The sequence below is a fragment of the Danio rerio genome, chromosome 2 (genome assembly GCF_049306965.1).
Source record: "Danio rerio strain Tuebingen ecotype United States chromosome 2, GRCz12tu, whole genome shotgun sequence".
Taxonomy (NCBI): Eukaryota; Metazoa; Chordata; class Actinopteri; order Cypriniformes; family Danionidae; genus Danio; species Danio rerio.
In genome coordinates this window covers 2855960-2872500 of record NC_133177.1, presented here as the reverse complement: position 1 = coordinate 2872500, position 16541 = coordinate 2855960, and the positions used below count along the sequence as shown (strand labels likewise).

Here is a 16541-nt window from a genome sequence, read left to right as displayed (position 1 = left end):
GTTAGTGTGCACTACTTAAAATAAAAGTTAAATAGTTGGCGGTTCATTCCTCTGTGGCGACCTCTGATAAATAAGAGACTGCGATGTGCAAAATATCTATTTTAGAAATAGTTTCTATTTACGCAACATTGCAGCAAAGCAATAGCATAAACTGCTATGATAATGATCACCTCAGGTACTGATTATGGGATTTATTCATTATTTAAAGTCGTGTTCATGAGACTGCCAAAAGATTTTATTACTTGTGACCGCTCTCTTAAAGGGTCTTTCGCTCAGTTATAATAGTTTAAGGTCTTTGTTATGACGACTTGATATAATACATCATAAACTATAATTATCTTTGTTATGACAACTTGACATTACCAAGACAACATAACTCGTCACAAATCTGTCATAAATATAATAATTGTGTCATGAATATTTTTCTGATCATTTTGTGATTGACAATGTATGCAAGATTGCGGTATTTACACAAAAAGAGCAGGTGCGAATGGCACTCGCGAGAGAAATCTGAGATCAGAAAAGGCGTACACGGTGACCTCTGGTGGATTTGCAAAAAACAAAAACTTAAAAAACAAACAAACAAAAAAAAAAAACACCGTAGCTCCTGGGAAGTTTTTTACACTCTCCAGAAATATATATAGGGGTAAGTATCAATAATGAGCCTGGGCTGTAAGTCTTTCTGTTTGCAATGCTTTGCAGCAATGTAATTCCTGATTTTATTCAGTGGAATAAAATCAATTTGTCACAAAAAATTCCCAGTAAGTGTCAATACACTCCTCAAAAATAGTTTTATAACAGTTAAAATAATATTTAATGACAATTAATGAGATCTTGACATTTAATGAAGTCAAGAAAAATATGTTTATAAAATTCAGGACACAATTATAATGGCTTCATGACAATCATGTTTATGACAGGTTTATTACAAGTTATGTCGTCCTGATCATTTAAAGTTGTTATGGCAAAGACATTTCAAACAGTGCCATCTTTGCTTTTAAAATGAATGAGGAAATGACACTTAATGACAAACAAGCAGGCATAAAATCTCATTCATATTCATGACATTGTAAATGTTTTATGACAGCCTTATGAACAAGGTTCTTTGGCAAAAGTGTTTAAATGAAGTATCTTTAAAATTCTTTTATATTCTACAAAAGGTTCTTTAATATCCTTTAGATTATACAAATGCTGTTAAGAACCATGCTAAAAGATTCCTTAAATAACCTGAAAAAAAGATCTTTAATGGCATTACTGGTTCTTTGGCTCTTCCTGACATTAATATTTTTAAAGAGCGACTGAATCACTGCAAAAAAGATTTCCTAATTCGTTTTTTTGTCTTGTTTCTAGTCCAAATATCTAAAAATTCTTAAATCAAGAAGCATTTACTAGACAAGCAAAACATTGTCCTATTTTAAGAATAATATGCCAATATTAAGTGAGTTATTTTCCTTAAAGCAAGCAAAATAATCAGCCAATGGGGTAAGAAAAACAATCTTATTTAAGTTAAGTAATAATAATCTTATTTAACAATTTAAGTTAAGCTTTTGGACAGGAGTGTGCTTCTCAAAACATCTCAAAAGTCATTTTCAAAATGTCTGTTTAACATAATATCTAAAAATACATCTGCCAGACAAAAACACGAACACTACTTAGTACACTTAGTAACCCTTGGCAAACAACACACAAACATGTATAGATCATTCCTGACTAGGCATTCATCTAAAACAATATGATTGTTACTTATTAACAGTTAAAAGTTCAACATTAGCTGATTCCATCCTCTGATAAGATCATGAAGGTTTTACAATTAACATGTGATTTCCTTCTTTATATTGATTACAAAAAAATATCATTTAGAGTTTTTGTCTGGTTTCTAGACCATTTATCTTTTTTTTTTTTTTTTTTTTACAAGACAAGTGAACAAAAAATTGTTTTGTTTTCAGAAATAATAACCAAAAACTAAGTAGACTTTTCCCTACAAGTAAAATAATCTGCCAATGGCGTAAGCAAAATAAACTTACCTCAAAATGATTACAAAATAATTTTGCTTAACCCCGTTGGCAGATTATTTTACTTGCTTTAAAAAAAAACTCACCTAATTTTAATGGACTATTTCTCAAAACAAAACAATGTTTGTTTATTTGTCTAGAAAATGCTTCTTGATGTTAGAATTTTGCGCTAGAATTAATATAAAAATAGCATTTTTGCAGTGTTTGTATAAATAAAATGCTTTTCATTTTAGTTTTTGTCTCATTTCTAATCCAAATATCTAAAAATCCTTAAAGTGGACCCATGATACCCCTTTTTACAAGATGTGAAATAAGTCTCGGATGTTCCTAGAGTGTGTGTGTGAAGTTTCAGCTCAAAATACCACACAAATAATGTTGTATAACTCTCTGAAACGGACCCTTTTAGGGTCTGATCCTAAGTGTGCCATTTTGGCGACTGTCGCTTTAAATTCAAATGAGATTGGGCTCTTTTCAAAAGAGGGCGGAGCTATAAATGCCTGCATGTCAGCATAGTGGCAGATTCAAAACAGCTGCTTCTCATTCAGGGCTGTTTGCGCTAATGAGGGAGAGATGTGCACTAGTGGGTGGGGCTTTTTCACCATCTGATGACATCATACAAAGGGAGAATGTCAATCAAAGTTTTTCTGCAGACTGTTTTTATCAAGTGTGATTATAAAAATACAATTAATGCATTTTAAACATTATGAGCTGGTTATATTCACACACCGTTGCCGAGAAATTGCATTTAAACACCTTATAAAAGTGATTTTTGCATAATAGGTCCCCTTTAAATTAGAAATAATTAGATTAGATTAAAGGAAGGAACTGAAATTGAATTTTATTACCCAGTGGTTGGCGAAATCTAGACGAATCATTGCTGGTCCGAATGTTCGAGCAGGATTGATTCCACATCCCGTGAAGCTGATCTACACAGAGAGAAACAACACACGATGATGACCATGCTGAGGATTGAGCTGGAAAGCCCTACTTATTCCTTTACTCGGTTAACCCTTGTGTGATGTTGGGTTGTTTTCATAGACCTTGGGGTGATTTTGAGTCATTGATTTGGCCACAATGTGTTTGAGCATATAGAAAGATTTTTTGGGGGCAAATCTTTTGGAACATATTTTGACAAAATGCTTAAATGTTAAAATGTTTAAAATTCAGGATTACACTCTTGGCAAATGAACTCCCCTTTCGTTATGTTGGCGGCTGTTTTTGCCCCACTGACTTCCATTATATTCACACTTTTTGATTGCAAAGTCTTGACCGTTCTTGATTGTTGCTTGTTTTCCCTGTTGGGAAGAGATCAAATGTGTAATTTTTTTACTGTTGATCATCAGTTGCAGAGCAAAAAAAGCTTAGTTTCTGGCTCAAAATGAAATGGCTATATGGAGTATAGTGTATGTGTGTGTGCTGCTACTACTACTACTACTACTACTACTACTACTACTACTACTACTACTACTACTACTACTACTACTACTACTACTACTACTACTAATAATAATAATAATAATAATAACAATGGTGGCGCAGTGGCGCAGTAGGTAGTGCTGTCGCCTCACAGCAAGAAGGTCGCTGGTTCGAACCTCGGTCAGTTGCCATTTCTGCGTGGAGTTTTCTTGTTCTTCTTGCGTTTGTGTGGGTTTCCTCCAGGTGCTCCGGTTTCCCCCACAGTCCAAAGACATGCGGTACAGGTGAATTGGGTAAGCTAAACTGTCCCTAGTGTATGAGTGTCTGTAGTTCATACTCACAAGGTATTTGTTTTGGCTACAGAAGCTTCCAGTGCACATAAAGTGACAACACAAAGTAAATATGAAAAAAAAAAGATTATAAATATTAAACAGAGATGCAGTTAGTAAAAAGATCTGGATGTTGAGTTGTATGTACAGATTTGTTATAAATATACAGGTTATAGGGTGCTGTGTACAAAAGCGAATGGAGGAAGTATTGCATTGTATATTGATGTAAGCTGCTGTGTATAAGTGCGTATGAGAAAGTCTTGCACATATTTAATGCACAGTTGGGGGATATTTAACTGTTCATGAGGGAGATGGGTCCCTGGGTCTGGCTGTTTTTGTGCTTGGTGCTTTGAAGCGCCGACCAGACGGTAACAGTTGAACAGGTAGTGTGCTGGGTGCGAGGTGTCCAGAGTGATTTTGACAGCCCTTTTACTCCCTCTGGAAGAGTACAGTTCTTGAAGTGTAGGAAGGGTAGTGCCAGTGATACGTTCAGCAGTGCGGACTATTCGCTGTAGTCTACGGAGGTCAGTTTTGGCAGCTGAGCCGAACCAGATGGTGATGGAAGTGCAGAGGATGGATTGGATGACAGCTGAGTAGAACTGTACGAGCAGCTCCTGTTGCAGGTTGAAACTTCCTCAGCTGATGAAGGAAGTACAGTCTCTGCCGGGCTTTCCTCACGATAGAGTCTATGTGAATGTCCCACTTCAGATCCTGAGAGATGGTGGTTTTGCCCATTCTGACTAGCTGTTGTCTATCTGTCCATTGTCCCATTGTTATCAGTGGTAATCAGCTTATAGATATGGGCCAGTAGGGGCCTTCCGCACCTACTGGTAGACTCAGAAGGCTGTTATCATCTTTCCACATGGTTAATCAGCTATACTAATAGAGAAGTTGTTTAGGGTTGGGGTAGACGTTCATAAAATACAATTAATAGGCAATTTAATAAATAATATAAATAATTCTCGTTAACTTCCGGAACCCTGCCGTATGTGATCTATAGCTGATTAACCATGTGGATGGATGATAACAGCCCTCTGAGCCTACCAGCAGCTGATAACCACTGATATGGTTTGAAAATGGCTGGTGTGTAAGTGTGTGAGAGATATCTTTGCGCACTTACCTTGATATGTTTGAGAAAATAAATAATAAGCAGCTCAGCTCTTAGAAAATAGTATGTGTATTTATGCACACACACACACACACACACACACACACACACTATAATCTGCTGTTTTACTCCATAGAACTCCATATAAAAGCCAGACACTGTTTTGTACAGGCCTATCTAAAGGGTTAATGCTGCCAACTGATGATCAACAGCAAAATTGACACATTTGACCTCTTCCTACCATGACAAAACCACCAACAATCAAGATTATATGCTGTCATGATTATTTTATGTCATTATAATGCAAGTCAATAGGGCAAAAATAGTCCCCAACATAATGAAAGGGGAGTCGATATGCACAATACACAAGGGTTAAGCATTGCTCTGTTGCTTTACATATTCATATGGTAACCCTGACAGTGTTTACTGCAGCTAGAGGAATGCTCGTGGTAAAGAAAATAGAGCGGTGGAAGTGTGAATGCTGATTACTCACGGCTGTCAGATGTCCCAGGCAAACACTGAGGCCGATGGCCAGAGGAGCGGAGCCCGACACGTCCCGCCGCCTTTTGTCTGTAGTTGCTAAAACACACAACACCAGCTGGAAGGTGGCCAGGAGCTCAATTCCAACACCTTGACCTGCTGAAATATCTGTGTGGATCTGCACACAAATAAAAGCATTTGATTTAGATTAGATCATTTGTACACTGTAAAAAAAAAAAAAAAAAAGATGAATTGATTTGAATTATTATTAAATATTATTATTATTATTACTATTTTATATATTGTTATTAATATTTGTTTATTATTGTTATTATTTTTTATCTTACAATTTTTTAATCAACACAGAATATTACTTTTATCATCTGCAAATTTCGCATTATTATTATTATTATTATTATTATTATTATTATTATTATTATTATTATTATTATTATCATTTTTTCATTCATTCATTTTCATTTCAGCTTAGTCCCTTTATTAATCTGGGGTTGCCACAGCAGAATGAACCGCAATACTATTATTATTATAATTATTATTATTATTATTATTATTATTGTAAGTATTTTTTATATTAATATTGTTATTACATTATTATTATTGTTATTACCTTTACCATTTGTTGCATCGACACAGAATGCTACTTGTATCATCTGTATCTTTCATATTATTCATATTATTATTTCATATTATTATTATTATTATTATTATTATTATTATTATTTTTATGTTTATTCAGATATTTTTATTTTTATTTTTTTAATTATAATTTATTTATTTATTTATTTTTATTTTATGCTGCATACACAGCAAGAAGGTCACTGGTTCAAGCCTCGGCTGAATCAGTTGGCGTTTCTCTGTGGAGTTTGCATGTTCTCCCGCGTGTTGGTGTGGGTTTCCTGCGGGTGCTCTGGTTTCCCCCCACAAGTCCAAACACATGTACTATAAGGGGAATTGTGTAAGCTAAAATTGTCCATAGTGTATGAGTGGGAATGCAAGAGTGTATGGGTGTTTCCCAGTGATGGGTTGCAGCTGGAAGGGCATCCGCTGTGTAAAACATAAGCTGGATAAGTTGTCGGTTCATTCCGCTGTGGTGACCCCGGATTAATAAAGGGATTAAGCCGAAAAGAAAATGAATAAATGAATTAATTTTTATTTAATAATTTTTAAAATTAATTTAATAATTTATTTTTTATTATTTTATTTATTTATTTTATTAATTTATGTATTCATTTATTTTTTAATGTATTTTTATTATTTATTTATTTAATGTATTATTTCAATTTATTTGTTTTTATTGTATTTATTTATTTATTTATTTATTTAATTAATTAACTAATTAATATTTTTTTAACTACTACTACTACTATTTACTGGATTTACTATGTTTTTTTTTTTTAAATATACAGTATATGTATGCTGTTTTTAATGTAAACTTTATAAATGCTTTGGCAATACATTTGTAACATTTGTCAAGCCAATAAAGCAACTACTGAACTGAACTGAACTGAATTTAATTGATTTGAATTTAATTAAATTGAATTGAATAAACATTGAGAGACTCATGTTTTACCACTCAGGTAAAAAAAAGAGAAGAAAACAAGCATAACATTTAAATGCAGAATTAAGAAAGACATGTATTTTGGGTCATTTCATGACATCAGCCCTGTGATGTCACTCCACACATGACGGTGTTTACCAGCAAAGTAAATATGTGCATTACGCCTTCTTGAAATAGGAAAAAAGTGTGTAATCACTGGAAAGAAGGCCACGTCTGAACACGGGTGATAAGTTTATCGTCAGCTCTCGTCTGCCCACACACCCATTCACACAGACTGATCCTGACGCATGGGGTTACCCTGTTTACCACTGGACTGTAAGACTTTACAATGTTGATTTGCTCATTTAAGGGATAGTCCACACAAAAAAACTTAAACTCTGTTATTAATTACTATTAAACAGTTTTGCATGTTTTAAAGCTTTTTGAGTTTCATCAACATAAAAGAAGATATTTTGAAGAATGTTGGAAACCTGTAACCATTGACTTCCATAGTAGGAAAAACAAACACTATGGAAGTCAATGGTTTTCATTTTGTGTTCAATAGAAGAAACTGAAATAGGTCAAAGGTGAGGAATGATGACCGAATTTTCATTTTTGCGTGAACTATCCCAGGTTACAATGCGTTTACTCACTTTTTAAGTCAATAATTGCTGTTAAAAGTGTATTTAAAGTCTCCATATTGTACATATTAATAACTAAAAAGTACAAAATGTATCTTGTGAAAGGGTGCTGCCTCATTGACAGCTTTTGTACCTTCATTTCAGAGTGTATAATTATTATTAATCAGAACAAATTCAACAAATCTTGCTGTTGTTGTAAATTGCACTCATTTGAAAGGATAGTTCAAGCAAAAAAATGAAAATTGACTCATTATTTACTCTCCCTGAGGGAGTTATAAACCTTTATGAGCTTTTTTCATCTGCTGAACACAAATGAAGTAACCCATTGTAAAGAAATATAATAGAAGTCAATGGTTACAGGTTTTCAACATTCTTCAAAATAACTTCTTTTGTGTTCATTTTTGAGTTTAATCATTTCATTTAGTCCAAGGGTGTCCCCTTCCTGTAAATGCACTCAATTAAAGGGATAGTTCACCCAAAAATCAAGATTTACTCTCCCTCATGTGGTTATAAATGAGTTTCTTTCTTCTGAAAACCTGACTTTCATAGTAGGAAAAACAAATACGATGGATGTCAATGGTTTACAGGTTTTCAACATTCTTCAAAATATCTTTCTTTGTGGTCAACAGCAATAGAGAAACTCAAACAGGTTTGGAACAAGACAAGCAAATGATGACATAATTTTCATTTTTGGGTAAACATTTCAGTTTTGGTTCAATAAAATTATCAAAAAAGAAGAGTTGATTTAGTTCCAGGATGTTCCCTTCTTGAAAAATGCACTCAATTAAAAGGATAGTTCACCCCCCAAAATAAAAATGTAGTCATTATTTACTCTCCTTCAAGTGGTTATTAGCCTTCAGAATCTTCTCAAAAGAAGAAATTTTGAAGAAAGGTGAAAACCTGTAACCATTGACATCCATAGTAGGAAATACAAATACTAAGGAAGTCAATAGTTACAGGTTTCCAACATTCTTCGAAACATCTTCTTTTATGTTCAACAGAAGAAAGAGAAGCAAATGATGACGTAATTTTCATTACGTTTCAGTTTTGGTTCATTAAAATCATCAAAATATCAATTGTCTTGAATTGTTAAGTGAGGAACAGATCCAATTTCCATTAAGTAAACAGAAGAGGTAAGAGTTTACTCTCTTGATTTAGAGCCAGGGTGTTCCCTTTTTAAAAAATTCTAAGTGCTTATAAACCTAATAAGTTTCTTTCATCTGTTGGACACAAATGAAGATATTTTAAAGAAACTGAAAACCTGTAACCATTTACATCCATAGTAGGAAATACAAATACTAAGGAAGTCAGAGGTTACCAGTTTCCAACATTCTTCAAAACATCTTCTTCAGAGGAAAGAGAAGCAAACGATGACATAATTTTCATTACGTTTCAGTTTTGGCTCATTAAAATCATCAAAATGTCAATTATTCAGAAGTGTTAAGTGAGGTCAATTTCCAAACAGATCTGATCTCAAATAAGAAAACAGAAGAGATAAGAGTTTACTCTCTTGATTTAGAGCCAGGGTGTTCCCTTTTTGAGAAATACACTCAATTAAAGGGAATTCACCCCTAAAATTTTAATAAATGAATAAATAAATTAATTAATGCACATACTCATTTTTACTCTCCCTTAAGTGTTTATAAACCGTATTGTTTCTTCCATCCATTAAACACATTTAAAGATATTTCAAAGAAACTGAAAACCTGTACCATTTACATCCTGTAAGCACCCTTTCACAAGATACATTTTGTACTTTTTAGTTATTAATATGTACAATACAGAGACTTTAAACACACTTTTAACAGCAATTATTGACTTCAAAAGTGAGTAAACGCATTGTAACCTGGGATAGTTCACGCAAAAATGAAAATTCGGTCATCATTCCTCACCTTTGACCTATTTCAGTTTATTCTATTGTACACAAAATAAAAACCATTGACTTCCATAGTGTTTGTTTTTCCTACTATGGAAGTCAATGGTTACTGGTTTCCAACATTCTTCGAAACATCTTCTTTTATGTTCAACAGAAGAAAGAGAAGCAAATGATGACGTAATTTTCATTACATTTCAGTTTTGGTTCATTAAAATCATCATATAGTCAATTATTTAGAATTGTTAAGTGAGGAACAGATCCAATCTCCATTAAGTAAACAGAAGAGATAAGAGTTTACTCTCTTGATTTAGAGCCAGGGTGTCCTCTTTTTAAAACATGCACTCAGTCAAAGGGAATTCATCCCTAAAATTTAAATAAATAAATAAATAAATACAAATACTCTTTTTTTACTTTCCCCTTATTAAGTTTGTTTCATCTGTTGAACACAAACCAAGACATTTTAAAGAAACTGAAAACCTGTAACCATTGGCATCTATAGGAAATACAAATACTAGGAAGTCAATGGTTACCAGTTTCCAACATTCTTCAAAACATCTTCTTTTGAGTTCAACAGAAGAAAGACAAGCAAATGATGACATTATTTTCATTACATTTCAGTTCCGATTCTTTAAAATCATTAAAATGTCAAGTGTCTAGAATTTTTAAGTGACTGAACAGATCAGATCTCAATTAATCAAACAGAAGAGTAAGAGATACACTGTTAACGATGTTTGCAAATGACACAGTATTCAACTGTAATGTAAACTGTATTTTACTGTAGGACAGATGCGGTATGTTACTGTATTTTAAAGTTGCATTGTAAAAATTACTATATATTTACAGTAAATATACTGTAAATGCATATACAGCAAGATAACTGTGCTGTAAATGTAAATACTGTACTGTACTGTAACTGATTTACAGTAAGTGAACTGCTGCCAGTGAGTTACTGTAGATTCTACAGGTAACTGTTAACAGTGTACGAGTTTACTCACTTGATTCAGTCCCAGGGCGTCCCCTTTGGAGACCCCGAGCACTATAGCGCTGGCCACAGTCGCCCCGATCATCTGGGCCAGAATATACATGACGGCCCTCAGCAGACTGATCTGACAGCTGGCCAGCAGACCCAGGGTCACGGCAGGGTTCAGGTGAGCTCCGCTGATGTGTCCCAGGCTCTGGGCGAGGGTGGCGATGGACAGCCCGAAAGCCAGCGCCACCTTGATCTCCTGGTCTGGGTTTTGAGTGTTGGTGTTTCCCACAGCTGCTGTAATGCTGAGGAAGATGAACAGGGTCATTCCCAGCAGCTCGGCCAGGACGGCCCGCCAGAAAGCCTTGCTCTTCAGCTCGTTCATGACTGACTGACTGACGGACTGACGCCTCTAATCTGTGGGCAGCAACAGCAAAAAAAAAGTGTGCTTCTCTGCCAAAACCACAGTATTTATAGGGCAGGTCCTGCTAATGAATCTGGAGGCGGGTTTAAGCTCCGCGGGGAGACAGAAGAAGAGAGAGAGAGAGAGAGGGAGAGGGAGAGACTCGCACACACACACACACACTATACTTCTAGATGTTCATAAATGAATCATTGTAAATAAATATACTGATTATTATTAATTATTATTATTGTTTTGTCCCAAAATATTGATTATTAAGTGTTTTTTTAATTGTTTTACTGCTACTATTTATTTTGTTTATTATATATATAGTATATATATATATATATATATATATATATATATATATATATATATATATATATATATATATATATATATATATATATATATATATAAAACAATATTAACATAATAAACACAATAAATAGTAGCAGTAAAACAATTAAAAAAACACTTAACAATCAAAATTTATATATATATATATATATATGTGTATTACTAGGATATATATGTATAGGTTATATATATATATATATATATATATATATATGTATTAGTAAGATATATACGTGTAGGTTATATATATATATATATATATATATATATATATATATATATATATATATATATATATATATATATATATATATATATTACTAGGATATATATGTATAGGTTATATATATATATATATATATATATATATATATATATATATATATATATATATATATATATATATGTATTACTAAGATATATATGTGTAGGTTATATATATATGTATTACTAGGATATATATGTATAGGTTATATATATATATATATGTATTACTAAGATATATATGTGTAGGTTATATATATATATGTATTACTAGGATATATATGTATAGGTTATATATATGTATTACTAGGATATATATGTATAGGTATATGTATATATATATATGTATATATATATATATATATATATATATATATATGTATAGTACACTCACCGGCCACTTTATTAGGTACACCTGTCCAACTACTTATTAACGCAAATTTCTAATCAGCCAATCGCATGGCAGCAACTCAATGCATTTAGGCATGTAGACATGGTCAAGATGATCTGCTGCAGTTCAAAGCGAGCATCAGAATGGGGAAGAAAGGGGATTTAAGTGACTTTGAACGTGGCATGGTTGTTGGTGCCAGACGGGCTGGTCTGAGTATTTCAGAAACTGCTGATCTACTGGGATTTTCACGCACAACCATCTCTAGGGTTTACAGAGAATGGTCTGAAAAAGAGGAAATATCCAGTGAGCGGCAGTTCTGTGGGCGCAAATGCCTTGTTGATGCTGGAGGTCAGAGGAGAATGGCCAGACTGGTTCCAGCTGATAGTAAGTCAAATAAGCACTCGGTACAACCGAGGTCTGCAGAAGAGCATCTCTGAACACACAACACGTCCAACCTTGAGGCGGATGGGCTACAGCAGCAGAAGAGCACACTGGGTGCCGCTCCTGTCAGCTAAGAACAGGAAACTGAGGCTACAATTCACACAGGCTCACCAAAACTGGACAACAGAAGATTGGAGAAACGTTGCAGCTCTGAATTAAATTAAATTGAGAGATATAGAGAGATAGAGACAGAATTGAATTTAAAAGTGCCTTTTATTGTTTCAACATGTTAAAACTCACAAGAGCCACAGGAAATGCATGATATTAAATATGTAAACGCTAACTCCTCTTCAACAACTGAACACAATGCCACACAGCACCGCAGAAAAGTAAAAATAAAGGTTTCAGTCTGACACACTCCATAAAGGCGTTTCACTTTTTGAACAAAAAGGACAATTGTCAGTCATCATTACTGAGAACTGAAATTAAAGCATTGACCCCAACAGCACAGTGAAGAAGTCTCTATTGTATATTCAATGACTCTTTAGACAACTGTGAAGTAAGAGAATCTTGTTATTACCTCGTTATCATTGTTATTACCTTTACCATTTATTTAATTAACACAGAATATTAATTGTATCATCTGTAACTTTTATATATATATATATATATATATATATATATATATATATATATATATATATATATATATATATATATATATATATATATATATATATATATATATATAATTATTTAGAAGTGTTAAGTGAGGTCAATTTCCAAACAGATCTGATCTCAATTAAGAAAACAGAAGAGATAAGAGTTTATTCTCTTGATTTAGAGCCAGGGTGTTCCCTTTTTGAGAAATACACTCAATTAAAGGGAATTCACCCCTAAAATTTAAATAAATGAATGAATAAATAAATACACATATTCATTTTTACTCTCCCTTAAGTGTTTATAAACCGTATTGTTTCTTCCATCCATTAAACACATTTAAAGATATTTTAAAGAAACTGAAAACCTGTACCATTTACATCCATAGTAGGAAATATTTAAAAAGTCAATGGTTACTGGTTTCCAACATTCTTCAAAACATCTTCTTTTATGTTCAACAGAAGAAGGAAAAGCAAATGAGGACTTAATTTTCATTACATTTCAGTTTTGCTTCATTAAAATCATCAAAATGTCAATTGTCTTGAATTGTTAAGTGAGGAACAGATCCAATCTCCATTAAGTAAACAGAAGAGATAAGAGTTTACTCTCTTGATTTAGAGCCAGGGTGTCCTCTTTTTAAAACATGCACTCAATTAAAGGGAATTTATCCCTAAAATTTAAATAAATAAATAAATAAATACAAATACTAATTTTTTACTTTCCCCTTATTAAGTTTGTTTCATCTGTTGAACACAAACCAAGCCATTTTAAAGAAACTGAAAACCTGTAACCATTGGCATCTATAGGAAATACAAATACTAAGGAAGTCAATGGTTACCAGTTTCCAACATTCTTCAAAACATCTTCTTTTGAGTTTAACAGAAGAAAGAGAAGCAAATGATGACATAATTTTCATTACATTTCAGTTCTGATTCTTTAAAATCACCAAAATTTCAATTTTGTCCAAAATGTCTATAATTGTCTATATATACAGTATATATATATATATATATATATATATATATATATATATATATATATATATATATATATATATATATATATATATATATATATATATACATACATACATACATATATATATATATATATATATATATATATATATATATATATATATATATATATATATATATATATATATATATATATATATATACCGCAAGTATATATAATCTGCAGAAAACCAAAAAAATAAACCCCTCAGCTCTCAGAACATAGTAAACACAGTAAGTGTATTTCTGCACACACACTATAATCTGCAGCTTTACTCCACAGAACTCCATATGAAAGCCAGGGAATTTTCCACAGAGGTCTATTAAAAGGTTAAGGCTGCCAAAATGAAAATGACATATTGTTCCTCTTCCCAAATGGGAAAACCAGCAACAATCAAGAATACATGATAATATTCTGTCATGGTTTTGCAATCCAAAAATGTCATTATATTGGAAGTCAATGGGGCAAAAACAGCCCCCAACATAACAAAAGGGTAGTCAATTTGAACAATACACAAGATTGAACTAACATTAACAAAGCTGAATAAATAAAGACATAAAAGTATTGTTCATTGTTTGTTCATGTTAATTAATTAATTAATTAACCATTAGTTTAAAGTGCTATACCAATAAAAAATATTCACATATTATTGACTCATTCTTGTGCGTAAATGTATTTCTGCCCTCAACACCTGAGTCTTATTGCCAAAATAAAGCCTTTAGAGCAAATCCGCTATCAGTGGCTCGAGGATTTATCTGGCTGTGGCTGCAAATGAACTTCTAGGTAGACAAAGACACACGTGTTTACATTGCTTGAGGTTTCCTGATGGCTGAATCATTATGTCGCGGTTTCCATGTGTAAATGAACCAGCTCCTGCGTAAACTGATGCTGCTTTTATCGCCCTTTAAAATACTTTACTGCATTTAAAACAACTCAAAGGAAATGAGCAGCACTGAACCCGAGCGGTAATTTTCACAGAAACATTTATGGTATATAAAGATGCAAACATCGGTGGTATAAATAAAGATGTAGATGTGTATGAAGATAAAGACGTAGCGGCTGACTTTGGCTTTGGAGTAGATACGGCGAAGAGAGAACTGCTGATTTAGGGCCTGTGCTAATAAAGATATGGCCGATTCATAAATCACACATTATCTTCTCCATTCATCGTTATCTTCACATAGAACTCTTTTCACTTCTGTTTGGCTTGTTCAAATGATGTAATTTCAGGTTTTATCTTGTATTGTGAAATTGAATAACTCCGCTCGGAGTAATTTAGGGGTTAAGATCTGATACAGGGGGGAAAGTAAGTACTGAGCATGTTTTTTTTCCTGGGAATAATATTTCTAAAGGAGCTGTTGACATGGAATTGAACACGATTTTGGTAGAAACCCAAACAATACAGACATAAAAATAAAACAAAACAAATAATCTGAAATTAAATAACAGAAGGAGAAAGTGCTGAACTACTGAAATGTATTTAATACTTTAAATAAAAGGCTTTATGGTGACGGCAGCTTAAAGACGCCTCTCATATGGAGAATGACGTCACATGCGTTGCTCAGGTGTGAGTTTTTCACAGACTTCAACAGAGTGTTTAAATCTTGATGGCTCTGTGGGTCTCGTCTATCAAATCTGAGCTTTATTCTGTATTCTCTATTGGATTCGGATCAGGTGATTGGCTGGGCCATTCTACAGCTTGATTTTCTTTCTCTGAAAGCATCCGAGAGTCTCCTTGGTTTTGTTTTGGATCATTGTTTTGCTGAAATGTCCACCCTGGTTTCACCTTCATCCTCCTGCTAATGTAGATGTTGGACTGAAGCAGCTGATGTTCATTTACACTGAGGAAGGGCAGAGGCTTGCTGAAGAACGATTTCAGCTGCTGTCTGGGCTTTCACTACTTTTCTGCACCTCTCTTTCTTCATGTGTTCACTACTTTTTCCCTGTGTCATTAAACTAATTAGATTTGATTTCTTTGTATATATGGATTTCTTTGGTTGCTACTAACATCCGGTGAAAAATTCAAGTCTACAGCACCTTTAGAAATATGTTTTCTTAGAAAAATGGTGACATGTTGAATGCTTATCAGGGCTCGAAATTAACCTTTTTGCTTGGTAGCACCGGTGCTCCTAACTTTAAAAATGTAGGCGCATCAGCCAAAATTTAGTCACACCCACCAATTATGAGCACCGTTACTACAAATTTTATACAAACATATTGATTGTATTTGAAATCAACACTAATCAAACTAACAAGCAAAAAAATCATATATAACGTTATATGCAAGCGTGAGGAAAATATGTCTCAACAAAATCCCGTTATCACAAGAAAATAGATTTTTATAACATAACTGAGTAACCAAAGCATACACGGAGCACTCACCGGCCCTGCACGCACTGCTTGAATTAACGTGTTAACGGTATAACTAGTAAGATGTGTCATTATTTGTAACTGTAGATGTCATGGTTTCTAAAACAAAATCTGTCAAGTGTTATGCTATCTTCATTCTCATCTTCAGCGCTTTACAATTTTTCGCGGTAGTAGCTCTCTCTCATCCGAAGCCAGAAGGCGCTGAGTGATTGACAGCTGATATTAACCAATCATTCGCGTTCAGTGCTAGAGCAGTGGTGAGCCAATAAGAAGAGCGCGAAGGCGGGGCAAGCAGACTTGGATTTGTT

General features: G+C 33.4%; 1 protein-coding gene and 1 long non-coding RNA gene across 2 annotated transcripts in view; both read right to left on the bottom strand.

The window, feature by feature from the left end:
• Nucleotides 1-10809, bottom strand: part of aqp1a.1 (aquaporin 1a (Colton blood group), tandem duplicate 1) — an 11650-nt gene extending 841 nt beyond the window's left edge. Inside the window, exons 1-3 of the mRNA NM_207059.1 lie at nt 10416-10809; nt 5359-5523; nt 2858-2938 (exon numbers count right to left, since the gene is read on the bottom strand). Coding sequence (NP_996942.1) covers nt 2858-2938; nt 5359-5523; nt 10416-10772 — 603 coding nt within the window. The 5' untranslated portion in view covers nt 10773-10809. The remainder of the gene's footprint in view (nt 1-2857; nt 2939-5358; nt 5524-10415) is intronic.
• LOC141377661 (uncharacterized) overlaps nt 1-16541 on the bottom strand; it is a 66594-nt gene that overhangs the window by 4453 nt on the left and 45600 nt on the right. The window lies entirely within an intron of this gene.